Source organism: Galendromus occidentalis, unplaced genomic scaffold (genome assembly GCF_000255335.2).
Source record: "Galendromus occidentalis unplaced genomic scaffold, Mocc_1.1 scf7180000075740, whole genome shotgun sequence".
Lineage (NCBI taxonomy): Eukaryota > Metazoa > Arthropoda > Arachnida > Mesostigmata > Phytoseiidae > Galendromus > Galendromus occidentalis.
Window position 1 is genome coordinate 195058 of NW_003803730.1, and position 22170 is coordinate 217227.

The window sequence follows — 22170 nt, forward strand, 5'->3', positions numbered from 1 at the left end:
CCGGACGTATTCGAATCATCCCGCCGTTTCAAACGGGGCCTACTCTCTCCGCGCCTCTCCAGAGCGAATCAGCTGATCGTCAGGGAGAAGACGGTGAAATTGAGTCGAGTTTCTTCTCGGAATTCCCTCTCGTCGTTCGAGGAGAATTCTTCAACGAGCTGCGGGATAAGTCTCTGATCGTCTGAGTATGGTGCGGCTGCTGCAGAGAATCCCGGCGGCGCTCAAACCCAGCCGTTTCCTAGCTGGTGAACATCTCCCGATAGCGACTTGTCTAGCAATTCCCAAACGCACTCAGTCCACCGAGGACAAAAACGATCCACTGTCCAGGTAGCTGCTCAATCCGAAGCGAAAATCTCGCTTACCTTCGGCTTCCGGAGTATTATAACAACAAGAGACGCCTCTCCAAAACATATTTGCCCTCGCGATAAAAGTCCCTTCCCCTGGGAATCATATCAACCGAGGGAAGAGATGTTACCCGAGGTGATCATCTCGATTCCGAAGGGTCCCCGTTCCCGGCGTCAGATCTCATGAGTAGAAGGGAATAGGTTCCTTCATGGAGGCTGCAGTGCTCTCCCCTCGAGAACGCGGCTCCACGCATCAGATTACAATTTCGTTCGTATTATTAATGATTGAATTGTTGCTCTAGATGCAAACCGGTGAATCTAGCGTATTCGTCTTTTGAAGACACAAAAATCGAAACCAATCTCTCGCCTCTGGTGATCAATCATGGACTGTTCGGCTCGAAGTCGAACTGGAAAACGTTGGCGAAGCGATTCACACAGAAAACTGGCACGAAGGTAAAGTGAAGTGGTCTTTGCTGTCATCGACGTCCCTCAGATCTGACGCTTCTCATAAAGCCATTCGATTATTATTATTGATGACCGGAGTGATTTGATGTTCCTCCGCAAGAACAGGTATTTTGTGTCGACTCAAGAAACCATGGGGACTCACCTCAAACGGAAGAGATGTCCATTTACGACATGGCCGCCGATCTGGAATATTTCGCTAAGCAAAACGACTTTCCCCGGTAAGCCGAGAACATCCGAATGCCTCTGTGAAGGTTTCTATCGAAAAGTCATCGAGCAACAAGAGTTTGGTAACAGCGAGTTGCGGACGACCGGATTTTTGCAGGTGCGTCTTCCTCGGCCATTCGTTGGGCGGACGTGCTGTCATGACGCTAGCATTGACGAAGGTCGGTGGTCCCGTGAGATAATTGCCGGACGCACTCGCAACAATGTATATCAATCCGTTGACGCTGGGGGCTCTCGATTTCAGCCGAGTTTGATCGATAGGCTGATCGTCGTCGATATTTCACCGAACAGCCTACCAAACACCATAAATGGGGAAGCGAAGGTACATACATTCCCTCTATGCTCTGCGGAAGCAATTCTACCGGAGTCATTGATCAGAAAGTTCCAACGACCTTCCAGGTGGCTTTGTTGGCAATGGAAGAATCTCTGGCCCGGCTATCACCGGAATTGACTACTCGGGAAGCTCGTCTGAAGGCTGACGCTTTCATGGAGCTCACGATCAAGGTTTCTGGTTTTCGCTTTCGCATCACGGATACTTTAAGAGCTGGTGTCGTCTCCGAAATTATAGACACGACTTCCCCAGAGCGAATCTGCTCCGGACTGTCGATAGCGGATATTCTGATATTGCTGAAGTATTCGGATTGCGGCGGCGCGGTATCCGCACTGCGAGAGGCGACACAACGTGCCCTTTTGTGGAGAATCGGCAAGAGGTCTTTGGGGTCGAGGAACTCCGACTCGAGGCCTAAGCAAACGTTTCGATTCTAGGACTTCGGCTTGCGTCAATTCCTCCTGATGAATCTGCAGAAAGGACACCCAGATTTCAAGTATCTGATAAACCTGAAAGCGATAAAAAATAATGTGGATAAGCTGCTGCGAATGCCGGATCTGGAAGGTACATTCGAAGGTGACGTCCTATTCATTAGGGGAGGTAAGCGTTTGACTTCAGCACTTTCTCCCTCCTTCCATGGCACGGAAACGGAGTATACAAGAAGGGAATTCATCTCTGTCTCCTATTCGCAGGGAACTCCGGATACATAAAACGGAGTGATTTTCCCATAATCAAGAAATTTTTCCCTCGCGCACAAATCGAGACTATCGACAACGCTGCTCATTGGGTCCACGCGGATAAACCTAACGAATTCGTCGATCTCGTGTCGGATTTCATACTCAAGAAACAATCGCCATAGGATTTTAGCTTTCGAATATAGCCGGTTCAATTATCATTATCAGTCGGTCTACGGAGGAAGTCCGTCGGAGAGAAAAAAATTATCGACTCCGCCGATCTCAATGGTGGATCGGCCGCATCGTTTAGGAAATTTGTGATTCTGCATCGCGATCGCAGCGCTATCTCCTTGGAAGGAGAATGCAAGCCATGTGATAAAACGGTTGACCCACGACTCTCTGCTTGTATCTGCCATACGGAAGAATAAAGAGCTATTGCAGAGGAGCAGTGGTATGAATCAGATCGGATTATCATTCAAGCTCTTGGTGGAGAAATCCCCGCCGCTCCAAGGTCCACCATCGGGGAAGGGACCCAGGACTGCGGAGGGAGCTCAACACCCAGATTTGACAAGCTCCTCCCGCCCTGAAATAGGCCTGATAAGACTTGCTGTGAAGCCTCAACTTCTTCGCATTCAGGCCAACCCCATAGAGCCAACCCCTCATGCCAAATCGATGACGCACATTTCAACGCCGCATGTCACACCGTGTCTCCTCTCCGCCACCATATGATTTTTATTGTGGGCGGGAATCGATTCTCTCGACTCGTGTTTGTTATCGTTATCCGCCGAGGAAATTACCCGCGCTATCGTTTCATCGAATTCTCGTCAAAAATCGCCGAGAATGAGTTCTAGTCCGACCAAGTGGCAGAAGCTTCAGCAAGCTCTTTCACACGAAGACTCCCCAATGGAAGTCGACGAAGAAATGCAGATGGACACCTCAGATTCTGGTCAACTTAAATTCGCTGTTGAAGCTGATGCGAACCCAATGTTCCGGAAGAGAATGCGGCACATGGAAACAGACGAGAACTCCAGCCGAGTCGCCAATGAGATTGAGGAAAAACTCGCGGGTAACGTTTTCTCTCCAAATCATCAATATGCGAATCGCGCCCTTTCTGAGGACTTCATCGAAGACTCAGAGGAATTTCGACCAAGGAGCCCGTCACCGAATGTGTCCCCTAACAAGAGCAGTTACGAAGACACGGAGTCAATATCGAGATGGATCGAGAGAAACCGTAAGAGCGATCAAGCACAGGGAATTGAGGGCGGCGGGCGCGCGCCTTCGCCGCGCGGGAGACTGGGACCTGATAGCGGTTTGCTCGGATTCAATCCTCGCGTCTGAGCAGAATTTCGATCTGGTAGGGTGCCCGGGATGGCCGTCGGATGAAGCATAGGTATTCATTGATCCGGAGCACTTTGATAATAACAATACAACTAATAAACCAGGACGCATACATATGACGATTTCGAAAATGACCGGTGCCAACAAAAAGCTGTCAATCCCACCTCGTTGAGAATTCAATTCGCTTGTACAGAGAGAAGATGGGAACAAGTATTCTTCAGAGGAGAATAGGTGTTTTTCTTGCCTCACGCTATCGATACATGTGCCATAGGCCTGTAGATTGGAGCGGGCTCTGACATATGGCAGGAGACTCGATGATTCCGACTTGATCGACTCTATGAACAAGCAGATAGCGCCACTGGTTCTGTGAGTTAGGAATTTTATGTCACCAATGTTCTGGGGATTCGAATAAGGAGCCTATCGTCGCCGGGAGAGGTTCAAACCCGATCAACTTCGATTTTGTCCGCTCCGTCCCCCCACGACGCCTCCCGTTTTTAGCGAAGTGTCCGCCGAACAACCGCGTACGTGACAATGTCTAAAATGTTCTCAAAGATGCTGTTTGAGCTTAGGAAAGTCGTAAATGTGAATGGAAACATTGCAGGGAACGCTCAGTTCTCGCGAGCATTGGGCTCGAGGGACGCTGGCGAGTTTGCGAAGAAAATATCAGTGATCAACGAAAGTGATTTCTTTCCAAAACACGGACGGGAAGATGTTATTCCACTCGAGTACCGGCCGAAGCCTCTCCTGGCAAGCGAGGGCTCTGCTTCGGAGCCAAGTTCGGATGGGTGATACTTAGTACAGTGCGGCGAAGACGTGAGGATATTTCTCCTGCGTGCTTCGATGTCGTGAGCGGATCCTCTCGAATGACACGGCCTCCATGCCTGCTCCGTCGCTGAGGGCGCGCGGGGCCGGGTCAACGCTGCGGTGGCGGCGACTAGACTAGGTGGACGAATCTGGCGTCCTGGAGTAAGTAAGGCACTTAGTTGCTCTATCACCTCCGCCCACAATAATGGAAAAATTACCAACAGCTTCACGTACGGCCACGCCCAAACTCTACCTCTAGCATTACTTCGGGACGGCGAGGGAAAAAGAATCAACAGAAGAGTTCTTGCCGTAAGGGTACCCGTTCGACTCAATGCGTACACGCGATCAATGATAATCACCGAAGTCGAGACAGAAATCGTCTACGCACGGCTCGTTTGCACTTCTGATTTCCAGAACAGCGAGGCAGACTCAGAGTCGGTGGATAGCCGGATCTCTGAGATCATCGATCTCTTTTGAGGAATATTCCTCTGAATCATCCGAACACATTCAGCTTCTAAGTCTGACGAAAACCCCGGCGCGCATATTCATCATTCATCAGAGGCCCTGCCCCAATATTGAAGGTTCTTCAGGATCAGGCCCTCCGGCTCTCTGAGAGCCTCTCTCCCGAGCTCACAGTAGAAATTCCATCTAGGATGCGGTCGGTTGCTCGTTGAGGTCGGGCAGCGAACGCGAACTCCATGAATCTGAAGTTCGATTCGACCCTGCTCCTTCCGACTCGATCTCATCTGACTGAGCCGCTCTTCTGTCCCTTGACCCTCTTCTTAACTACTCCGTCCAGTATCTTTGCTTTTGAATGCCCCAGCCTCACTCGCCAAGCGGCTGAGTGTGACGCTAAGGTACAGGAAGCAATTATTTGGAAATCAAGCATCTATCGCGCGCGGCATCTACCGGGTCCGCTGTGAAAGCAAACTTTGCGAGCTGCTCTCTCCCACTCAGACACGTACAAATACACCCGTGCAAAACTTGGAACAGGCGTTAATGCCTCGGACATTTTTTGGTTGACTGCTTCGTCTCAAAGACAGAGGGAGGTCAATCATGCCGGATAAAAGAGAAGCGTTCACACAGCTCGACCAGAGAACCTGCACAGAATACATTTCCGTTGGGATTGTCCTCTCTCCTCCGGGAGACGAACAGGAACATTGTCCTCCGAAAATCTGTGTCCTGGAGGATGTTACAGGAGTCTGAGTCTTGTCCCGAGTTTCTCCGCCCGGACACGGATTGGAGCGAGATCAGAGCTCTCGCGAGAAATTTCGAGATCGAGAGACGATCCCAGTTGTATGAGGTACATGATTCCAATCGTGACTCATTTTTTCGGCGCACATGAGAATGAGTCCAAGAATCCTCCAGGATGATCACTGATCGCCGGGTCCATGGGATCGCGTTCGCGCATATTTCGCCCGCCGGAAGCATTGCTCAACAACGTTCTCGTCGCGTTTCATGCAATTCCATATTCCCTCCAAATCCGCCTCCCATTCGGGAGGTGAGCGAAGTTTCGGCTGGCAATGGTCAGCACAGGAGTGTTGCAACACGATTCGGGAGAGCTGCTGGGAACTCATCTGATGCGCTTCCATTACCTCCATCCCCCGAATTTCAGTGAGAGCTTCGTATCCAGAGCGATTTTCCTTGAGGCCACGGGGCGTCTGCTCTTCAGGGGAGAGCGAAAATTGGCGTATTGCTTATCGGCGCACTTCCGGTAATCAGACGAGCCTTTACAAGAGAACCTCCTCGCATCTTTTGGATCAGGAACGAAAAAAAAGATGAATCTCGTCGTGGACTGGGAAACCCACCACGGAGAGCACGATGCTGGCTTAATATCCGACATCGATGCGGGTGTCATCTGTTGGCTCTGGGTGTCCCAGAAGAATACGCAAATGCACTGAATAAACAGGGCGCGGACGCTCTCGAAGGAATGTTTGCCCAGACAGGAGCCATATTCTCGGTCGGAAGCGATCCAGTACGATTACGTGGTGTCTTGGTGATGCACTCCCGTCTGGAACTTTCGAGAGTCCGCCTCTCGGGAACTTTCCCGTACACCATCTCGCCATTGGGAATGGGAACGTGTCTTCGCGATCCTCCTCTGCTTTGCGAGTCGCGACACTATAGCCCCTTCCGCTAGGTACAACATTATCGGCGAGTCCACGTATAGTCGAGCCCGCGAAGCGCCGACCAGACGTCGACCGTAATCGCGCGGACTGAATAGATCCCAGAAGAAGAGACGGAGAGGATTGTGATGGAACAGCAAGAATTCGAGACGTCGGCAGATGGCCCACTGTGCAACAGCTGCAATTGGCACCGCAGTGTGAGTGTCGTTGGGCTGGGACAACTGCTCTATCGAGGCGGCGGATTCTTTTCGGGGAGACAGCTTCTGAAATGACTCCGAACAAGCGCATCGTCTGGGACGATAGAGCCCGCCGAACACCTCTCTGTTTTTTTCTTTTCCAGTTTCTCTGATTGCTTCCAACTGTCGGCCTCGACTCTTTTCGCGAATCGACTCCCCGGTCTTGGCTGCTCCGCGAATTGTTGACACTCTGGAGGATGCTCAAACACTCACTTGAAGGATTCTGATATTCGTGAAGTGATTCGGAGTCGTCTTGATTATTCGGTCCGCTGCTTTTCATCGGGAGTCCGAGTGTCCAGCTCGCATTTTCTCTATTTTCTTTCCTGTGACGTCGGATGGAGAAATTCGTAGCTTACCTTCGACTATTCGTGAGTTAAGCAGGAATGCGTTCACGAATGTGGTCAGAGCTCGGAATGAAAGCACCGATTGAGTTTCTCGCGAGAGTCATTCGATCGCTCCGCGTGGCCTTCTACGAGCGGATCCTCGGACCCTGCTCATGTAATGCATAGGAAGAATTATCGCGGGGTATCAAATTCGAGCGGAGACAACCGATGAGACCGGGAATGAAAGCATGGCTCCATTGGCGGCTATATGAGGCATTGGAAAACTTTACTCGCTCGGCAAAACGGCTTTTGGGCAGCTCTGCCGTGGGGACTTTAACGAGCTCACTCACTCAGTCCAATCCAGCCGGACGACCCCATGTGTACAGGACGGTGGCAATTAGCGCCGAGGGCAAATCAATGAGTCTTCTAGGCGTATTGTGGACCGGCGATCAAGGCTACAAGAGTTTCGCGACGGCCACTCGCCTAGCAGTGAGACGACCGAAGCCTCTCTTCGATACGGTTTCCGCACCCTCGGGGGAACGAATCGCGGGAAGCTCTCCGATGATGCATCCTCGAGAGCGTGCGTAGATTTGCTTTCGTGACCCTGGCCTGGACTACGACATTCCTCGCGGCTCCGAATGAGAATATCCCTGCGCCGAGTTGACCCTATGACTTTCGGAGAGCGCTCTGTGGGAATCGTCTTGAGTCTGTGACGCGTTATTTCTGATGTCTCGAGCATATGCGTCACCGGTGATTCTGCATCAGATAGAGCGGTGCTTCCGCGAAGATGGCGGCCGGTAATGGGAGGCTCACAGCTGTCAAGCTTTTTTTGTCCATGGCTCGGTTTGTCTTGGAATTCTTCGAGATCGCCGAGTGGGGGAGTTGGAACTTGGCATCGTCCGAACACCGCGATGAGATCGGTAAGATAAATGGCGGCCTCATGAGAGTTCCTTTCGGAAACAACTGAAGTTGAACATTCCGAAGTCTCCTACGGTAGAAAATAGACGAGCACTCCGATTGCTAAGCCAGAACTGTGGATTTTCCTTAGCATTCTCTTTGCAGCTTAACGTCAATGGCGCATGGTCCACGGAGAGCTCAACGGCTGCGATAGCGGACACACCCATACCATGCTCGATAACCATTGCCAATAGAACGGTGCTCGATGGCGCTCTATGGTCCAGACTCCTGGAACTCGATGCGGATAACCCAGGATAAGGATAATCCGAGGTGGATCGAAGAGAGGCTCCGACGGAACGTTTTCTCTTCGAGTTACAAGGAGGGAGGTGAAACTCTCACGGATCCCGGGATCGATCGGTCTCGACCTGGAGACTGATTCGCGCAAAATGGCGAGAAGGAGTTGCTTCCGGAATCGAGACGGCGATGAGCAGTCTTCGTCAGTGTTTGCACAACTGATTGGCCGACCAAGGCAAGCTCCCTTTCGCTGTCGACGTGAGGCTGCCGCGAACTATACCTTCGGAACTGGGATGACGATCCGGCTCAATCTAAAATTGAAACTCGTTGGGAAGGACTCGGGATCCTTATTTTCCTTCGGGAAGGGCACGGATTGAATGCGAGGCACCGAACTCTCCACCCGATCGGGAGCACGACCGGTGCTCCCGAGCTATCTAGGCGGGCACTGCCGAGTCCAAGCAATGACCTCTAAGATGAAATCCACAGGGGCACACAATTCCTGTGACCACTAGTGCCATTGAGTTGCACTCCCCCTCGCATATCGTCGAGAGGTTTTCGAGAGGCTTGGCGAAGCTCGCGACGTGGTCCCCCGTAGCATGACTGATAAGCTCGTTAGGCGTTTTAGGACGACGGCAATTAGGAGACCAGAGTTTTTATGTTACAACTGGGGGAGAAAGGAACCACTAGCGGAGAACAGGCTGTCGGCCGTCCTTTCGGGAACGCGGACCGTGTGACGCATCCCCGCGCGGCTTGACTAGTTTCTCCCTAAGAGAGACTCTCCTATCGGTGCTCGGATTTCTGCCTCAACATACAATCCCGAAAATGATATCTCGACCCCGACGCAGCTGGAAACTCTCTCCGACGGCAATCCTTGAGGCTTTTCTTCTGTGGGCACGGCCAGATTCATCACGCGTTATCGGCGACAAGGACGAAGCGATGAAAAACACGACATCGACGAGGGCTCCTCGGAATTCGTCTGGTGGGAGCATCCGAGAGTTATAATAGTGGCTCGGTCCTTCCTTCGGAAATTAACTCCTTCTTTGGATCGCCCAAAGCACAAGTTCAATTTATGGATATATCATATACTAGCGCTCCCGGTCGCCGCTTCGCGGCGACTCGGTATCGCTAGACTCACTACACATGCGCTAGCTCCGAGTGCGCTGGCTCCGAGTGCGCTGGCTCCGAGTGCGCTAACGCCGAGTGCGCTGGCTCCGAGTGCGCTGGGTCCGAGTGCGCTGGCTCCGGGTGCGCTTGCTTTGGTCGCGCGTGCTCTTGGTGACGTCCCGTTTCCCTGCTTTCCCGGTTCCCACTTTCCCGATTCCCCACTCTCCCATTTCCCCGCTTTTCCCGGTTCCCCACTTTCCCGGTTCCCAGTCCTTTCCCGTTTCCCCGCTTTCCCGTTTCCCCGCTTTCCCGTTTCCCTGCTCTCCCGTTTCCCCGCTTTCCCGTTTCCCCGCTTTCCCGTTTCCCCGCTTTCCCGTTTCCCCGCTTTCCCGTTTCCCCGCTTTCCCGTTTCCCCGCTTTCCCAGTTCCCACTTTCCCGTTTCCCCACTTCCCGTTTCCCCGCCTCCCCGTGCCCCTGCTTTTATTAGATATGTCCTCCGGAAAATCGATACCCTTCACGGCTACAGCGATTTTCAGCGAGATTCATTAGTAAAAAGACAGAGGCCATCGATGACGGCAACCCCCGATAGTCTTCTTGGGAGCTCCCGAGAATCCACCTTCTCATGGCGATCGGTCCAGCCGATAAGAAATCCTGAGAATTCCCGTCTTTCCCGAGATGAAATCTTTGATTTTCGGCAAGAGGACCACTCAAATAATTTTTTTATGGTAGAAGGACTCATCGCATCGGGGAACTGACCCCCCTATAATCACCGCTGGATCCCCCAGAACACGCTCCTAATTTTTTACGACGATCGGTTCAGCTGTTTTCGAGTCTATAGGGGACATACAGACAGATTTATAGATTATGTGAAGGAATCACGAAAATTCTGGAGAACTCTGGAAACTCCCGCCGAACGATTTCCGGTGAGGGACCCGGTACTCAATTTCCAAGGGAAAAAGAGCTCATCCTCATCATACGGGCACGACGACCCCCTCATCGCTTTTCTACAACTCCCGAGAACCCACCCCTGAATTTTCACGGCGATCGGTTCAGGCGTTCGTGAATTTTGCGAACTTCGGATTTTTCAATTTTTTTCCGAGTTTTCGTATTTTCGTGAGGTGAGCACTCAAATAATTTTTTTAAGGTAGAAGGACTCATCGCATCGGAGAACTGACCCCCCTATAACCACTGCTGGATCCCCCAGGACACACTCCTAAATTTTCACGAAGATCGGTTCAGCCGTTTTCGAGTCTATAGGGTACCCCGGACATACAGACAGACAAACAGACAGACAGACAGACAGACAGACAGACATACGTTTTTATATATATAGATTCAAGACGTATACATATGCCGATTTTAATACCAGGAGGCTTGCTGCGCGGAGACGGGCGAGGTTTCAGAGTAAAAGTCACTGGAGTATTGGCGGATGTGACACAGCAAGAAATTTGATTCGAGTCAATGAATGTATCGTGACGGCTAGCAGAACGAGTTCGGCATATTTTCGTCGTCCAGCATATGTTCCCCAATCGAAGCCTTCAATAATCCTCGAATCTGGATGTGCGGTTTTTTCTACTACGGTCAATGACGAGGAGCGTTCGATCGGCGATATCTTATCTCACGAGTTCCGGTGTGACTCTCCATAAAATGAAAATCTATCGAACTCCAGCAGCTAGCTCTAGGCGCCGAAATTCCCGACCTCTGTCGACGATCTATGAGGCCGCGGGACTTTCAATCATCTTCTGTGTTCCCTCACTCATGATCCCTCACCTCGATTTTTTATCGACGCTTAATTTGCGAGCGCAGAAAACGGTGACTTCAAACGCGCACGCAAATTTATGCCATCGATGATGAGGGGTTCTCGTTCTCTCTGACTGAGAATTCAGACGGGAGTGAACAACTTTATAATGAATCATTCAAGTCTCCCGTGGGCTTTCCGGAACATTACACCCACCTTAGTCGTTGCGAGCTCTGATCGCCATGAATAATTGATATTCTCGTCGTCGTCGTCGCTCACCGAGCTTGAATGGGAAACGAGATTCCTGGCGGCGCTGCCCTTGTTCAAGTGTCGATTTTTTGAGCCGTGTCCGCGCGGTGAAGCTCCAAATTAACCCTCACTTCAACTAGTGGTGAGAATCAGGACGCTGTTAAGATTCTCCTCGCTGAGACGCTTTCGCGTGCATAATGAACGAGACAGGAGATCTAATTTGATAATTCGTTGGTCTGTGAATAATTTACGTAGAAGAACATATCCCCAGTGCGGGGAGCGATCCCGGTCGGGGACAGTCTTAGCGGTGAAGACGAGGCATCGATCGGTGATTCGATTGCAATGTCGAAGGATTGGATCGCACCCCTCAGATGAGCGGATCGTGGAACGCCAACCGAAACACTCCGGCGTTGCTACGCCTTGCTCTGAGGCCTCCCCAAGGGACCTAGGGATGTATCGGGATAATTGAAAGTGTTGAACCATTGAAGATATTGCAGGAACACTTTTTGCACCTATCGAGGAGCTTATCCCCCGGACCACCTTATTACCTTCGCTGCGCAGCTTACAAGCTGCTGCCTGGAAATTCAAAAGCAAGCCGGAGCAACCTGGAGCGCGGAACCCGCCTTCCATTGAGCCCACTTTCAGCCACGTCAAGTTGCCACCTTTGTTTTGCATCTTATTAGCTCTCGAGGCTTGCCGCGACGGTGAGCGAATTAGCTCAAGCGACGCGACGTTCCAACAGATTGTCCCTGATTTGTATGGTGAACGGAGCCGGAGTTTTGAAGAGCCGACCGATTCCTGACGGGCTCTATGATTGAGTGACGCTCCGTGAGGTATCATCTCGACTCGGGGAATCAAGGAAACCTGAGAGAGATCATTTTCCCCTTCTCCCCTTTGGCTCCGGTGGTACCTCGTCGTTCGTTCATTGACGTCTCTACAAAGTGTTCGGATGCCGCAGCTGTTGCGATTCGCCACCTGCCTCCTAAGCGCATTTTGATGCTTGTCGTTTTGTCTGGTACACTCCATTCGAGTTGAGCTCTCCCTTGCGCAGGACCTGCATTTTCTATTGGAACAGCCGCTTCCGCCGCCGTCACGGCCGCCTCTTCCGTCTCCTAACTTCGCTGTTTGTCTCGAGCGAGTTCTCCTGTCTGTTTCAAGCCGGCAGCCGACAAGGCTGTGCTGCTTGTTTCAGGATTCTTGCGTCCTGGTTTGCTGTCCTGCCCCTCCGTAGGCTGCTGCTGCTGCCGCCGTCGTTCTTCTCCTGCCAGTACGACAGCCGCAGCGGCATTGATGCCCTCCGTCCTGAAGAGGCTTTGGGAGGCCGAGACGAAACAAGGGTAGGTAATTGAATGCAGCAAAGACGACGCTGGGTTACCGCTGGCCAATCAAACGGATTCTCCGCCGGTTCGTCTCGGTCTTCTCGGGCCCGGAAGGACCTCGACAGCATACCGTACGAAGACACCCGAAAAAATCTCATCATCGATTTTCTTACACTTCCATATCACGGAACGATACGCACATAAGTCTTCCCCTCGTTGCAATACGATCGGATCCATGGACTGAAGCGGAGAAGTCCCTCCACACAGCTCGACAACATGTTCCCTGCAGCCATGGGACGGAGATTTTGAGCTTCGTCGGACGATTGGGCCCCTCAAGCAACTTCGAAGCAACTCATTTTCGACCGGTGTCCGCGCCACTTAGTGTCGCACGTTTTTCGCAGGTCGCTCTCCTCGCTGCATGGATCCCCGAATCCAAAGTACCCCGAATCCTCACCGTGAACTATGAAGGTATCCATTTCCCTTTGCTTCCTCGCTTGACGCGCCGCTGGTCGTAATATATGTAGCTCCGAAGATCCGGTCGTGGAAGCTGCCGATACGGCACAAGATGACGCTGTCAGATAATCTGACTTGAGACGACTAGCGATGATCGCAGACGGTGCAACACACCGCGACAAGGATAGCGAGAAGAGGACAGCGACCTCCGGGCTGTTCGCTTTTTCTGTCACCGAGACGATTGAGTTTCGCTCCTGGATTTTTTCTCCAGGGAGGGAGCGAAATTCCCCACGCAGAGGTACTGACCGAGGAAGAGTCCCGTTCCCGTTGATGATGGTCAAGCTCCAATCCAGTCGGGTACGCTGTTTGGGAGTCGATTCTAGATTGCAGTAGAATAAAGAAGGAGGTGGACTCGCAGGATCGATCGTAGATTACGTATGTTTTCTCTGATCGTTTATCCCCGGCGAAGGAGTTCGGAAATGTTCTCAATCAAGGATCAATCCCGAAAGCCCGATAATAGCAACTGGAGATTTGCTAGAGCGACAGCTCCGGAGGGCCGGGCATCCCTCGATTCCGCTCCTGAATTCGTCTCGGCTTGTTATTGCTCATGACGTTGATGATGGTTTCGGCGCAGCTGTCGCTCCCAGCGCCGAGATTCAACAGGAATAGAGACGCTCCGGGGCTGACATACACGTCTCCTTCGGAGCCGTCGGTGGATGGACTACACCGAGAGGCTCCATTCACTTCAAATAAGTGCCGATTATATCCCTCTCCTTGCAGCGGACGCGAGTGATAAGCGCACGAGCACTGAATGACGCTCCGATCGCCTGACGCGCGTCACGTGTTTAGGCGGCAGATTTACCACGAGTGTCCCTGAACTCAAAGCAAAATACAGAAACTCCGGTGAGCTTGATGGATAGAACAAACACGAGTTGAGGTACAGTTGTTTGCGAAGAACGCTCCTTAGAGGGCATCGGAAAGGGCCGGCCGGGAGCATTAGGGGACCTGCCACCACCGACGCTGCCGAACGGGGAGCCGAAGGAGGGAGCTCGAGTAGGGCCCTGGGGGCACTCCGGGGACCTTGGGGTAGATACGGCAAGGGGCCCGCGGAAAGGGACGGACTCCTTCCTCCACCTCCTCCTCTAACAAGGCCCAAGTACCCGCTTCGGACTCACTCGTCGTCATCGTGGCGGGCCGCTTCACGTTGGCTGCATTTTCGCCAGTGTTTCCGACTTGTTAAAATGTGTGAGTTCTAAACCGAGCTGTGTTTTCGTTGTCTGTGAACGCGCGAGCTGTTCTCTGATTCTCGGATCTACGAAATCGCCCGAACGAATAGTGGAAGAGGTGTGTGTCGTTTTACAGGGGCCGGTGCCCCTTTTCCGTCTCACTCGACCTATGAAGCGCGTGTGGAAACGCTTTACGTTCGGAGTCCCTAGCCGTAAGTATCGGGAAGAGCGTTCTGAGTGGGACAATTCCGCCACGACGAAAGAGGGAGGCTCCGGGTGGCGTAATTTTCCTCCTGAATACTGTGAACAGAGCTAGCTGCCGCAGCGCGGTCGGTGAGGCCCCGTCTCCGTCGTCGAACGGAGCGCATTGAGAATCAAGAATGTCGGGCAAAGTCCTAATCGGAGGAACCGCGGGATCGGGAGCTGGGAATTCCGGCTCGGGCTCTGCACCCCATTGATATCTACTTTATTTTGACTGCCGTCACTGAGGCGAACGGCGGCGAGCGATTGTGCGAGTAAGCCACCCACTCGAGGAACGAACGATCGAGAGGCTTGTACGATCTGTAAGACTCTCGCAAGAATGGAACACGATTGCTCGCCGACAAGCTGAGAGCAGTTTCGGATGTCGCAACTTGATTCGTCGAGCTCTCCCGGAAAATTGCCGTTCAGTCTGTCTGTCTCTGAAGTCGCTCCGCTGGTGTCGGTCGCCTGCCGTCCACAGCGACCATCACCGTTCCGTTTTATTCGGAGTCGCGAAGATAAAGACACGGGGAGGAATGAGATGAGACCAGATCCTTCGGAGACATCGACTGCACTTGTATCCTCCGCGCACGCGACGGAGTGCACCTCGGATCCGAGCCGAGTCGGGTTTTTTTCTGATCGGAAGACTCTGAATTCTGCATTCTTAGCGTCGCGTCCGAATAGACAGATGGATCCCAACTTCATCCGCTGGGCTGGAGAGCCGCAACTTAATGTCATCAAAAGCCTCGAACCTTATCGAAGGACCGAGGACCTGGAGAGGGTTCGACTGCTGAATTTGTCGGTAGAGGCATCGGGCTCTTGGAGAAATGTGGTGCACGTCACCATTTTGAATCCTTGTGTCGGAAAAGAGGACTAATAGGGAGTACCTCGCTAGATTGCGATTCTCAGCGCTTGCTAGCACCAACCATCTAGCACGTCATCAGATTCTCTCGCCTTTCGACTCATCGACATTATCGCAGAAGCAACGACAACAGCACTTCGTATCAGGGAGAGTGGCTCATCATTGGAGCGTGCTGGACGAGGGCCAGCAAGTGACCCATGGTGTACAAGGTCCGAGCGTGCGAGAACCCCTCATCTGGAATCCTTCCCGTACCAATTTGACCGGACCTTGAGATCGAGGACTCGACCGTTCGACAATGAGCGAATTTCTTGTAGCTGGATACAAGACGATTTCTGCCATAAAACTCGAAGGAATCCACACGTTTTCAATCGAATAGTTCCTTGCGCTTTGTGGAAATCGACTCGGAGAATTAGGAGGCGCCAACGGTGGGAGTGGAGCTGTGAACCTCTTCAGAGAGCTGACGACGACCTCAGTTGCCGGACATTGCGAATGCACGAACAATAGGCACGGGCCCGATTGCGATTTGGCGAAATCGGGCACTGAAAAACAAGATGGAGAAAGAAGTCAGATCGCGATCCTCAGGAACTTTGCTGCCATGCTCCCCGCGAGTTCTTCGTCGACGATTCAATGGACGAGGCACCAAGTCACAAATATGCGAATATTACGAGCCTCCCCATAAGACTCAGCAGATCGAGCATAGGGTTTCGGTGATTAGCGGATCAACCGTTCGTATTCAAATGGCTTCCTGACGGATAACAATGTCGGAGCTCAATGGAAATAACGTGATCCCGACAGATTCGTGATATTCCCCAAGCAGATCCCTTGGAGTCCTAGGACCAGCTTTCGTGAGGGGCCACGTATGGGAATCACTGCGCCATAGCAACTCTTTCCTTCCCCTCCCCGGTCGGAACGCTTCTCAGTACATTTGAATAAGAATGAGCCCTGAATCCGCAGTTTGACGACAAGACACCACCCGAAACATTGACTGCCTGAGTTCATTCTCCGCTTCACGCTAACATTTTTCTTTCGACTTCCTCCGTTCGCCCACCCGCTCGTCTCAGCACTCTGGAACGCTCGAGGCGATTCTTCGGGTCAGCACCTCGCTCTCGAAGATTGACTTCTTCCGGGAACTCATTTTTTTCCGAAACCGTTCCATCTCCCTCCGCTCTCCGATTCGTTTCTCATCTTTTTTTCCACAACTCGCACTATTTATAAGCCTGTGGTCCCTGCACGTCTTTCCATCCGACTCATTATTCATTTTCTCCGAACTCGAGAGGGCGCTTGTCGCAATTTGACGGCGCAAAGGTTTGTGCAGGTGAAAAGCTAACCTTCTGAAATTTCACCGCTCTCACTCAGTGTGAAGTTACCAAACTAACGAATCGGAGCTCCGCGTTCCGATATTTGGACTTCCAAGGATGTGAGCCCGCCGATACTCTCGCACCGTCGGAGCTGTCACCGTAATAGATGCGGCGCGAATCGCCAGCCAAGGGAAGATGCCCCACTGCTCAGCACATCCCTCTCTGAATAGTCGAGGAGCATCAGCAGAAGTCCGGGTTCCCGAAAGTAGGGTGTGAAACGGATTGAAACCGAGTCCCGGACCCCAGACTGAGATGGAATACGAAATGAGAGGGTTCCGGAGGGGGAGCGAAATTTGCTTGGTAGATTGAAAGGGTTCAATCATGCCGCGGCCCAGACCGGATCGTCGTCGAATACCAGTTCATGTCTTTTCTGGACGAGCGTCAGTGCCATGGGATACAGCAGGGCATGGCGTTGGAGACGAGTCAGCCGGGACGGGAATTTATCACGAGAAGGTGCCGAGACAAACCGTCGAGACGACTTCAGCTGACAATTTCTTTGCTTTGAGCGAGTCCTCATTTCGTGTGCCCCGCGGACTTCTTCAATTGAAAGGTCAACACAAGGTGTTTTCTTTTCGTTTTCGTTTCCGCGCTCGGAGAACGGAGAAATATTGGAATGCTTCACTCTCGTTCCGACACTCGGGAGAATCGGCGAACAGCTCTGTCATACCTCTCGACAGTAACGGGAGACTCGGAGAACGATGAAAACCGACAGACAGGCAAACAGGCTGACAGACGTCGTACTCACGCACAAAATTGTTTCCTTGTTCCGAACGAAATTGTCGGTGCTCCAGGAGCTTCTCACGGACGCTTTCCCCCGTTCCTCAATCCTCGTCTTGGCGTGTCTGGTTTGCTTCGCCAGGTGCCCGTTGTCGACAAACACATTTGCCTTCAATTACCTCGGCCGCCGCAATGTCGACGACCCTTCCATTAATTCTCCTGCTGGATTTTAATTGGTTTTTGGGAAACCAGCACATGGATGCCGTTCCAAACCGTGTGCGTTCCGGTCTCCGATTCGAACTTCGAGAGCTCCTGAGCCTGCCCCATGAGTGAGTGAACAGCAGCCAGAGGAGGGCTGTGCATCCTGGGCTATAGAAGGCGCAGTGAATGAGCACGGACCGAAAGTTCAGACTTGCGACATTCGGAAAGGCAAGGCCGGAACTTCTGCGAGCATTTGCCCATGTTCCCCGAAGACTGCCCGACTGGGTCATATCAGGAACACGCAATGGGGAAAAGCTGTTCGCAAGACGTCTTTGGAATTACTGCGCAATCGATCAACTCTCAGCTCCTTTCCTCCTCTTCTCCATCCGGAGGAGCTCGAGCCCGAGCGGCCATCGGGGTTTGTGGAAAAGTGAGGCTCGGATAGAGTTCCGCGACAACTATCCCATTTAGAGGGGCTGAGATTTCTTTCTTCCTCTCTGCAGATTCCTTTCCTCGGAATAAATGAATGGTTTCTCGGTGCCCTCCCAGTCAGACTCTTCACCCATAAATTACGCGCGACGCGCGCTTCGACGGGATCGTCGGGGTCGCGACGCCTCTCCACGGGGAAACAGGTTGTTCGGAGGAACGTTCATTCAGCGTAGACGGAATCATCGACGTGTCGGCGCTGCGGAGGGAAGAAACGGGCCACGGTCTCAACGACGAGCAGCGGGGGCGAGCCTCCTGCCCCCGCCGACTGATGGGATGAAGCTTGATATCGGAGCGGCCTCGCGATAATCGTATTCTAGAACAAGCCCGTCGATTCGCTCGTGATCGCTGCTGTGTCTGCGAAGAATTCAGCGATGACCATTTCGCATAGGTCGACGTCGCGTGTCACACCACGCGCGAGAGATCATGCTTGTGCGAGCGGGCCGTAGGCCAATCATTGCTCGGAATCAGCAAGTGGTTTCGGTCCACATCCCGCTGGAGAATCCAATTACTTCTGCTTCGAAACTGAGTCTGCGCGTCATTTGCCGCCCGGTGCATCCAGGTATGAAATTGCCCGCGCGAACATCAACTCACTCGGCCGTCTGCGATGCCCTTCGACGCTCCGTTCGTCGACTGCTCGGCAAACTCTCGCACTCGAATCTCTTCATTTTGTTCTTTCGGTGTCCTTCAGGAGTCCTAGTCGCGAAGCAGATCATATCGAGAGGCCGATTGCGAGATTCTCCGTTATCTTTCGGGATGGTCCTCGCTCAAGGGCGGTGCGCACGTTCGTTTGCTCACTGTTCAGCTTTGTCGGGCGACAAGCCAGTCGGTCGAGCGGGCGAGCAACAAACCGAGCCGGAGCAAACGAGATTCGATGCGAACAAATGAGATTAAGCTTTTCTCCAACATGAGCAAGGCTGAGCCGAGCTCACACACGCTGCCTTGGGCAACACGAGTCGGACGACATGCTCACTTGTTTTAGACCTCGAGGATCCGGAATCCATTGCCAATCCCCTCGCGCCGGCGCGTCCAACATCGACACTTTGTAGGCCTCTCTCTACGAGGAGCGGTTGGACCGGGCGATTCGATCTCACCGCGATCGTTGCGAGTGCTCGAAGGTCAGAGAGAATCCCCTCGGTGGTTCTCGGGATCGTCTGACGACAGCACCGAAAGAAATCTACCACGGATCCTAATTATCAAAGTGAGCTGACCGAACATCTCAGGAATCGAGGTCAAGCGAAGGTCTAAGCAGCCTACCCCGTCCTCGATTGCTCTTTGAGGTCTTGGCGCTGAGGGCTCGAGTATGCTCCCTCCGTCTGCTCCGTCCTCGGTGTCTTTGTTCTCTCCGGTTTCCCTCAATGGCTCCGCTGATCATAGAGACCGCTAGAATCCCGGACTGTCCTCGAATTTTTCGGATGAATATACGACGAACAATGTCACTTTTGTAAGAGCCGATCAACGGGAATTACTGGTCGCCGAGAGTGTCCGAACACAGCGTCGTGGTTTACTTCTGACCGCGAGCACGTACCTTCTTCATTTCAAAGCTCGGACTCTAGTCCCTGAGCTGAGACACTTCGGAAACCTGCTCGGCCAGTTGCGACGAAATCCTCGAGACCCGTCGTTGGAGGATCCAATTAATCCAAGTAATCTCAGAGAAATTTTCTGCACCCGTGAGTCGGACTGATCCCGGCGATTCTTCCCGGGCCGATTTCCCGAGACCCCGTTTTCCCCTCTCGCGCTGTTCGCCGCTGTTACTCGCACGACTCAATCACAGCGATATCCTTCGCAGGCGGGATGCGAGGACGGATTGGTCTGACGGCCGGCCGGCCAGCCAGCCGAGTGAGTCGTCTTCGCCGCCCGTTTGGCTGTCGTTCTAAATCAAATGAAATCCTGACCCGAAAGCAATTTCGGCTCGAGAGAGACGCCCGATGATCTTTCATCGAGGGATTTCTGTGCGACAAGCGTTTTCCAGAGTTTTCTCCCTTGCGCCGCCTGCTTGAGCTTCGGATAGGTCCTTATTCTCCGTCCTCGGAAGTGATGCTGAGCATTCCGCTCCGCTTAGCACACGCTTATTTAGGTATATTGGATGGATTGGGAGTGTTCGGATGAATGAGGCAAAAACGCGTTCCGTGACTGATAGCTTCATGAGGCATGTGCCCGATCGAAAAAAAATGGGGAACCTCCCGGCCACCACCGCGCCGCTGATTTGCCCAAGCGGTTTAGCGCGAAGTCGTCCCTGGGGAGGGATTTTAAATCCTCTCCGCTCGGGTCGAGCCCTCTCATCCTTTAAATGCCGCGCCGGGTCGACCTCCGTGTAGGGGCCGCCGCCTGCTCTCCGAACAGCGTCGGTCGTGGTTATCACGAGAGCGGCGGCAGCGCAAGACAGACGCTTTTCTCCCTTATTAGCTCTGTACGCTCGGGGAATGTCTCGTGTTCCTGCTTTAAGTGAAGCTTCACCCGTCGTAAAGTCCTAACCTGGGCTTCGAGCTCCGACTGGGGATACGGCGAGGTCGGGCATCCTTTGCAAGGACGACATCTTCTTCCGAGTCGTCGTCGCTCGCTTCGGCTTCTTGTTCACGGAACGCAACCATCGAAAGCTCGTGTTTCTTCGCGATGACTTCGTCTGAGCGGCTCGACGTTGGGCGCATCATCGACGACGATTTTCTTGTCGAAAGAATTGTCGCGCGCTCAGGTTTCGCGCGATGATTCCACTTCGTGGAGTCCACAGGCCGGTCCTGGAACGAGACAAGGACGTTCACGAAAAACAGATGGGATTCGATGCGCATTGGAATCCTCAAGCAGGGAGTTCCGCTTTCGGGACAAAATAAGTAAAAAAAAAATAAAATAAAAAAAAAAGTAAAAATAAGTATGAGGGCTCCGTGCGCTCGCGAGGAGGAAGACGACGAAAAGCTTCGGAACGCGTTTCGAGTTGCTCTTACTCGATGAGCGATGCTTCATTCGACGACACGAAATCAGCTCGAGCTCATCAGAGAAACGATCGCTTCGCTACAGCTTTCGATGAGAGGGAACTCGTGCGATTAGAAAAATGGTTAGGAGGATTTTCGTCAGGATCAGAGGTCTTCGTCGACGTTTTCGCTGCCGCCGCTGCCGTCCTCGCTCCGGACGAACGGTCGTGCTTGTTCGTGGAGCTTGGGATTAACTCGAAGAGGAGTCGATTCCGTCCAAGTTGGCTTCCTTTGAGCGTTTAATTGATTTGATCCAGACCCCCCGGATAGCAACAGAAAAAGAACTCTGAACCCGCTTGGAAAATCTCCCCGCTTTCCCAGCAGATGACGACGCAGCAGCCGGCGTCTGTTGCGCCGGATCCTTTCGAAACCGCTCTGGGGATCGTTGCTCCTAAGTGCTCGGCTGCCTAGCTCCGGTGTTCTTATCCCGATGGGGAGGGAAAAAATCCTAAATTTTCCTCATCGAGCCAGAGGTCTCGCTTCCCCGTTCGTTCTTCCGCCCCGGCCGCTCATCCACGCCTTCGAACGCAGGCGTACTTCCCTGATGATCCTGGAAGACATTGAAAAGTTTACCTATTCAGCCGACGACAACGGCACGATTGAGACCCAGATAACGGCAAGAGTCGGTGTTCTCGGTCTCACAAACACTTGCTGGAGGCCGCCGCCACTTTGAGCGGAGGCACGTAGAGCTTGTTAATTTATAGGTGATCGAGACTAAGTTCCTCGTCGACGACGGTGTTTGCACTCCATAAATCTCCCGAGGCGATTCGTCAGGCATGGACCCTCGGGCTCCCCACATCCAGCGGAAACTGACGTGGTCGAAACGCCGGCGAGAAGGAGGTTTCCTCAGCTGCTGGCCGAGAGCGGTGATTCTAGCCGTGACGTACCTGCCAGTTTCCGTTCTGTCGCGAGATACGGTAATTGGCTCCGGTCGAGAGACACTCGCAGTGAGACAAGAGGATTGCCGGCTCCGGATTCGCGGGAACCATCAGGACTCCGTCGCGATAAAGCGATCCATGAGCTCATTCTCCGAGATAAATACTGTATCGAGCCTTCGAGTTATGGTTGCGTACTGTCGCGGGCGGGGACCAGCGACGCGATCCCCACAAAAACGCTATCGGATCCGCGATTGCTTCGCAGAAGTGAAGGGTGGAAGGGAACGAGCAGCTATTTTTTGCGGAAAACAAAAGAAGAGCATGCGT

The 22170-nt window shown here is 52.7% G+C and overlaps 2 protein-coding genes across 2 annotated transcripts in view; both read left to right on the forward strand.

Annotated features, from left to right (window-relative positions):
- The first annotated feature begins 143 nt into the window (after nucleotides 1-143).
- LOC100905165 (protein ABHD11) lies at nucleotides 144-2491 on the forward strand. Its single transcript, XM_003737988.2, has 8 exons — nucleotides 144-327; nucleotides 647-797; nucleotides 915-1027; nucleotides 1132-1192; nucleotides 1276-1353; nucleotides 1431-1535; nucleotides 1797-1959; nucleotides 2052-2491. Exons 1-8 carry the CDS (start codon nucleotides 188-190, stop codon nucleotides 2216-2218), a joined length of 978 nt encoding a protein of 325 aa, XP_003738036.1. The 5' UTR covers nucleotides 144-187; the 3' UTR covers nucleotides 2219-2491.
- A 382-nt stretch (nucleotides 2492-2873) lies between these two features.
- The window catches only part of mmd (disintegrin and metalloproteinase domain-containing protein mind-meld), a 65537-nt gene continuing 46240 nt past the window's right edge, over nucleotides 2874-22170 (forward strand). The window contains 1 exon segment of the mRNA XM_018641270.1: nucleotides 2874-3099. Coding sequence (XP_018496786.1) covers nucleotides 2874-3099 — 226 coding nt within the window.